The sequence below is a fragment of the Phaseolus vulgaris genome, chromosome 8 (assembly GCF_051622355.1).
Source record: "Phaseolus vulgaris cultivar YP4 chromosome 8, ASM5162235v1, whole genome shotgun sequence".
NCBI lineage: Eukaryota > Viridiplantae > Streptophyta > Magnoliopsida > Fabales > Fabaceae > Phaseolus > Phaseolus vulgaris.
This window is the reverse complement of record NC_143505.1, coordinates 38,541,631-38,548,495: the sequence shown is the minus strand read 5'-3', so window position 1 is coordinate 38,548,495 and position 6,865 is coordinate 38,541,631. Positions and strand designations below refer to the sequence as shown.

Genomic DNA, 6,865 nt, shown 5'->3' with positions numbered 1-6,865 from the left:
TTCTCCAAAGCCTCCTTCTCCACACGAAGTCGACTGACCTCGACCTGCACTTTGTCGTAGTTAACCTGGAGAAGGCCCATAGCTTTGGCCTGGGTAGCCATTTCCCCCTCCATCCGCTCCATTTCGTCAGCCTGCTCACAACAACGGTCCTTCAAGTCCTTTTGAACTTCCTCGTCAGCTTCGATTAAGTCTTGGAGGCTCGTTATCTGAACTTGGAGGGCGACTTCCCGAGTGTAGAAGTCAGCCTGGAACCCCATCGCCTCCGCCAGTTGTTTTTCAGCCTTTTCCTTGGCCTCTTGAGCCTGCTTCAGAGCGTTTTGGTAGGCCTCGTTTTGGCATTCCAGGGTTTTCTTTTCCTCTTCCAGGGCAGCTACCTTTGTTTCCAAGGCCTGGAGGGTTTGAGTCTGCAGAACAGCATTTCTGGCCTGGGCGCGCCATTCAAGGGCCACCGCCAAGAAGGCCCCCAAGTAGAAAGGCATGCCCTCCTTCCTGTCGGAGCCCTTTGGCATTGTTCCACCACTGAAGCCCCTCATCAGATGCATGATTGGGTGAGGGATGGCGATAAAATCGGGGGCGGCAGCGACGGGGGCAGGCGAAGCAGAGACCTCTGCCGGTGGTGGAGGTGGAGCAGACTCGGCGCCTTCGCCTATATCTTCTTGGACAGTTGTGGGGGGAAGGGAGGTAGCGCTTGGAGGGTTGTCTCTGAAAGAGTCCTCTCCCTGGGGTGACGCCTCTGGTAGGAGGGGAACCTTGGCAGATTTCCTCCTCTTGAAGGGTGCCACGCCATCCGAGTCTTCATCGTCGGATATGATCTCCAAGACCCGTTTCCCTTTGTCGAGGGGAGTTGGGGCCGGCGATGAGGCCACGGCCAGAGGAACGGCGGCAATGGGCAGAGGAGAGCCAGGAGTCTGAAGCGCCTCAGGGCTATGTGGGGACGGTGAAGATGAGCCTAGTGGAGCTTCGGTAGTGGTTGGTGGTGGCAGAGGCAGGGTTGATGGGGGGTTCGGGTCAGCAGCAGGGACGGAAGAGGCGCCCGCTTTGGCAGCACGAGCGTCCTTTATCGCCTTCGCCAGCATCATCCTTTTGGAAGCGCCCATCACCGATCCTGCATTCAGATAAGCCAAGCAGCAGAAGTCAAAACCAAAGCAACTATGCAAAATCACAAAACGCGTAGAAACGAGAGACGCGAATCACATGGTATAATGGAAGACAGGTGAAAGAGGCCAGAGGAACAAACATTTGGTAGTAAGGTACAGATAATGAAAGATGGTAAGGGGAGGGTCTCCATACCAAAGTATGTAGTCAGGGCGTGAGCGTTGTATTCGCTCGCGATGAGCTTCAATGTATCAAAGACGATCCCTAGGCCAGCCAAGGCCTTGCACACCTCCCTGTCAGCAGGGGATAGCTCATCTAGGGTTTTGACCCTGAGCAGTTTAGGGTGCTCCGTCCAGTATAAGGGGAAGCCGTCTAAGGCCGTGGGGTCGTGCTTGGCGTTGCACACCCTAAAGAATTTTGCTTTCCAGTTCTTATAGGAGTTCTGGAAGAGGGAGAGGACGATCCTGCCCGCGATGCCGGAGAAGCTCACCCAAAAGCTTTTCCCCTGTTTCTTCACTTCGAAGAAATGCAAGAAAACATCCACGGAAGGAAGGATGCCCAGGTGCCCGCAGAGAATTTGGAAGCCCCTTACGAATGCCCAGCTGTTGGGATGGAGCTGGGCGGGGGCTGTGTTAATTTCCGTAAGGAGTTCCCTCTCAAAGGGTGTGAAGGGGAGGCGCACCCCAACGCGTTTAAACACCGTCTGGTACATAAAGAAGAAGGGACTCCCCTTTCTCGGTCTGTCATCCACACACACAGGTTCCCCCGGTCGGCCAGGACGAACGGAGATGTACGCGTCGTGAGTGCGGCAGAAGGCATTAAAGTTATACAAGTGGGGGTCCCCACGGTGATTCTCCAGGTCTTGAAAGGATGTCAGGCTGGTGCACTCGTTCAAAAGCTCGTCGGGGGCCAGGTATAGAAAGCTTTGTAATTGGACTTGGGGGTCTTGGGAGGAGAACCAGACTTTGCGTTCGGGCGCGTCATGGTGTGAATAAATAGCTGGAGAAAGAAGAAAGGAAAAAAGGTTTTAACAAAGCGATGCCAAGACAGAAAAGGGGATAAAACCCTAGGAAATACTACCCATGCGAGAAAACCCAGAAAGAAGGAGAAGGAAACAGAGAAGAACGGAGGAGCGGAAGAACACAGCGTAAACAGTCCCAGGCAGTTCGATAAAATATGCAATGCGACGAAGGAGAGGAGTCGGGATGTGCAAAAATCATACCTTTGTTTTCGAGGTAAGGGAGGAAGGAGAGCGCGAAAGAAAGAGCAGAAGTTGCAGAGAAAGGCTTGAAGGTGATGAACAGTACGGAGATGCAGAGAGAATGGATGAAACAGTGGGTGTGAGCGCGGGGTTTGGGGTAACTTAAACGTTACACTTGCAACCCAAGAGGCGCTAATCAGGAGCCGTTTGATCCTGCCGCGTGTCAAAGGATTAAGCGCCCAAGGGAAGCGCAAGGGACCCCAGAGGCTGGCCGTGCGATGGGCCACGTGGCGCGCGATTAAGCGTGGCCCAAAAGGTGTTTCTCCCCGCTTCAGAGGATGTCCAATCAACCATTAAGAGTGCCCCTAGGGTTCAGAGAGTGTCACGTCAACGATTCGAGAATTGTTGAGTCAGCAGGGAATGACACGTCATCAGGGCGACACGTGGACGACGTGGGCGAGGCCTTAGTCTTTGCGCTGAAGACAAGTCTTCGGCTTAAGATTGGGGGGCTTGTGTACCGTCCCGTATCCGGGCGTTGACAAAGTCAAGGTCAAAGTCAACGCCTGGAGTCAAAGTCAACACAAAGCGTCGCCTAGATGAAGAGACGACAAGTTCCAGCGTCGCCAAGAGGAAGCGTCGCCAAGGCAAGGCGTCGCCTAGGTGAAGGCGTCGCCTAGGTGAAGGCGTCGCCTAGGTGAAGGCGTCGCCTAGGTGAAGGCGTCGCCTAGGTGAAGGCGTCGCCCAACCAGGGCGTCGCCAAGATCAAATATCGCTAAGGCAAGGCAATCACAGTGTGGTTCCCCGATACCCATGGGTAGGAAAGACTATGGAGGGAGCGACGCCGTGGGAAGGCCTTAGGTCCCGATGATCCGGGACAGTGATAAAGAGAAGGAAAAGGTGGCTTCAAGGCCATAGTGATAGCACCAGTGAAGGGCAGCCTGACTCGTGAAGTACCCCTGCCGCCTCAAAGACGCCTTTGGGGCAGATACGACTCAAGGGGAGGGTCACGCCCAGGGCAGCTAGGTGCAGGGTACGAGGGGAAGGCAGATACGCTCTCAAAGTGAGTGACTAGATGATTGGGGGCATGAGTTGGCACCCAAAAAGTCACCCCTTGCGCAGTAGCACTCCCAAGCAGGAGGACTCACACGTAGAAACGTCCCCAGATGGGCAGAAACGTCCCCAGATGGGGTCACGGCGCTGTGAGGCCCTCCACGTGTACGACAGCCAGGCCAGAATAGAAACACCACTTAGTCAGGTACCAGGTAATTAAAGTCATTCAATATAGTTTCTGTTTCGAGCGTTTAAGGTACTATAAAGGCTCCCAAGCGTTTCAACGTCTTAAATGCGCTACGTTTTCTAATTAGACGCGTTAATTAAGTGCGTTACGTTTATGATTAAAAGCGCTTTAAGGCACTTTAAATGCTTGGGCAGTTTAAATAGCGCCGGGAATGTTGGAAACAGGGTTGGAACTTTTGGCAAATTTCCCAGAGACTCTCTAGTTGCTTGCTCGAGCCTTGAGGTTACGCACAAGGGACTAGGGAAGGATTTTTGCTAGAAGGAGAAATAGACACTGGACATAGTTTCCTTTTTACCACCTTCCGAGTGCCATACGCGGTGCTCCGATACGGAGGTGCATAGTTTTGGTGTTTCTTGCTGGCTGACTTGAGCGTCGGAGTGCAAACGGCCGCTAGGGCGCCCTTTTGTCCTTCTTCTTTGCAGGAATCCACAGGTAACCAGTGGGAAGGAGTCCCTAGCTGACGGTTGAGGTCGCGCACGAAGACGTCCCAGGTCAACCGGACGGAACAACAACTTTTTACAATATTTCTCTTTTGGTTGTTTTATTTGTTCTTTAATCCTCTTATGCATTTTAACATATTTAGTTTTTGTTACTTTTTCCTTATACACAAATCTTTGTGGATTAGGAAATGGTAACAAATCAAAAGAGGAAAGAGGATTAAGCCCACTTACAACCTCAAATGTAGAAATATTAGTAGTCTTGTGAACTACTCTATTGTATGCATTCTCATCTCTAGAGTTGTGTTTGCCTCTCATGATTACTTTAGACATAGTAGAAAGAGCTATGTTTTCAATTTCATTTTGACCATTCGTTTGAAGATGATAAGAATTTGAAGAGTACAAGTTAGTTCCAAGTTTTTCCAAAAGAATCCTCAAAAAATGGTTTTCAAATTTTGGAGCTCTATCCAACACTATGCTTAGAGATAAACCATGAAGTTTTATCACTTCTCTAGAGAAGAGCTTATCCATATCCATAAAAATGGATTCAAAACCTTTTGTTGTCCTAGGAAGCTCTAATATAAAATCTAGGTTTATGTCTTCCCATGGAGCATTTGCAAAAGGTAAAAGAGTATAGAGTTCATGAGATATTGCCTTAGATTTAGTTTTAAAACAAGAAATGCATTTAGGGTAATGTCTTTGAACATCTTTTCTCATGGGTGACCAAAAGAATTTTCCTTTTAAAAGATCTAGAATTTTATCAACTCTAAATTGGCCCATGAGTTCTCCTTCATGAAGAATTTCTCTTTTATGTGTGAAGGTAGTCTCGTTGGTACAACCATTGATCATGGAAATTTTAACACTTTTCAATGATTGTCTCAATAAGACATAACAAGTTTTTTTAGGCATTACCTTACATAAAAAAATTTCTTTATAGATGCCTATAGATAACTTGACCTTCACTTGTTGGTGATATCTTAGCACATATTCAAAATAGTTTACTACATTTTTGTCTAGGCAATCCTCCTTTAAGGATTCCTTTTTCACTAAGCTTGCAAGTGTTCCTTTACAAAAGATAAGGCTAGGTTGTTCAACAAGAAGCATATTTTCAAAGGTATTTTTAGATGGATTGTCTTGTTGAATGACCTTGTGGGAATGACCACTATTCTCCCACGCCTTTTGCTCCCTGATGGTTCTCTCTTTTTCTATTTTGGTTTTTCTTTTCTCTTCATCCCTCTTTTGTTTCATTTGTATTTGATCTCTTACCACTTGGGAATGTGGTAAAGGATTAAGTACAAATTTCTTTTTCTTGTGGGTGAAGGTAATCTCATTGGTTAGACCATTGTGCAAGGTTTTCTTGTCAAATTGCCATGGTCTACCCAATAAGATGTGGCAAGCTTCCATAGGAACTACATCACATAAAACATTGTCTTGGTAGTTACCTATAGAAAACTCGACTTTCACTTGTTTATCTACAATTAGTTCCCCATCTTCGTTTATCCATTGAAGCTTGTAAGGTCTAGGATGAGGGACTACTTGTAGATTTAACTTTTCAACCAACCTAGTGATACAACAATTGCAACATGAACCACTATCCACAATGAGAGAACATATGTTTTCTAAAACTTTGCATCTTGTGTGAAAGATGTTCTCTCTTTGTGTTTCCATGGTTACACTAGTTTGGTTGTTGAGGGTTCTTCTAATCATCAATAATTCCCCCTCTAAAGGATACACTCTTTCATCTTCTCCCCCTTCTTCTTTCTCACTAGGCTCTTCTTCACAACTAGTGTATTCATCTATTCCTTTCAAAAACAAGGTTCTTTGGTTTGGACATTGTGCTTGCACATGTCCTCTTCCAAAGCATTTAAAACATTTAACATCCCTAGTGCGAATGGGTGGAGTGAGGATATCTTTGTCTATGGGTTTGGGAGTCTCTTTTGGTGTTTCCTTAGATGTACTCTCCTCCCTTTTAATTTCTCTTTTTGGATAGAAATTGTAGTATGAACCTTCCTTATGACTTGAAGTTTTCTTTAAATTTTGTTGTTCAACTTTGATACAAAGTTGAACCAAGTCATTCAAGTCTTGATAAGGTAGAAGTTCAACTCTATCTCTTATCTCAAGATTTAGCCCACTTAAGAATCTAGCTATGGTGGTGGACTCATTCTCCCTAATGGAGGCTCTCATCATGTATAGCTCCATCTTTTGCCTATAATCCTCTACACTCATTGTTCTTTGTTGGAGTCTTTGGAGCTTGTCCATCAACTCCCTATTATAATAGGAGGGTATATGGCGACGTCTTAGGGTTTCCCTAAGATCATTCCAATACTCTATGGGAGGTTCCCTATGAAGACGCCTATCTCTTTCTAAAGCCGTCCACCAATACATAGCGTTCGCTTGGAAACTAAGAGTGGCTAGGGGTACTTTTCTCTTTTCACTCACTCTATGACAAGCAAATAATTATTCTACCTTCATTTCTCAATCTAAATAGACTTCTACGTTTTCTTTTCCATGGAAATGGGGTAGGTCTACCCTAACCTCTCTTGGGTTCTCTTGTTCTCTTCTATCTCTTCTAGTTCTCCTAGGGGGTGGTTGATAATACTCATTTATCCTAAGGCTTTCCTCCCCAAAAGAATCAAGATTTTGAGAACTAGATGCATGAGAACGTATTTTTTTTTTAATTTTTGAGAGTTTTCATCCTTTTCTTTAGTCATTCTCAACTCCTTGATTTGGGCCTCATGCTCCAATTGTCTATATGAGAGTGATTGAAAGTCCTTGGCTAATTGTTTTATAAGAGATTTGATGGACTTTATATCACTTTCATTAGATTTAGAAGAG

General features: G+C 46.3%; 1 protein-coding gene across 1 annotated transcript; it reads right to left on the bottom strand.

The window, feature by feature from the left end:
- Positions 1-276: 276 nt before the first annotated feature.
- LOC150025575 (uncharacterized) lies at positions 277-6,415 on the bottom strand. The gene is made up of 3 exons (XM_090294108.1): positions 5,191-6,415; positions 482-1,105; positions 277-389 (listed from the first exon to the last, which is right to left on the bottom strand). Exons 1-3 carry the CDS (start codon positions 6,413-6,415, stop codon positions 277-279), a joined length of 1,962 nt encoding a protein of 653 aa, XP_090150234.1.
- Between the last annotated feature and the right edge of the window lie 450 nt (positions 6,416-6,865).

Excerpts from the sequence above, each read along its gene's own strand:
- LOC150025575 (XM_090294108.1), bottom strand. The coding sequence starts at position 6,415 with ATGTATTGGTGGACGGCTTTAGAAAGAGATAGGCGTCTTCATAGGGAA. Across the intron at positions 1,106-5,190 it reads AAAGGCGTGGGAGAATAGTG|GATCGGTGATGGGCGCTTCC; the intron begins GTCATTCCCACA and ends ATCTGAATGCAG. Across the intron at positions 390-481 it reads GGGCTCCGACAGGAAGGAGG|GCCTTGGAAACAAAGGTAGC; the intron begins GCATGCCTTTCT and ends CAAACCCTCCAG.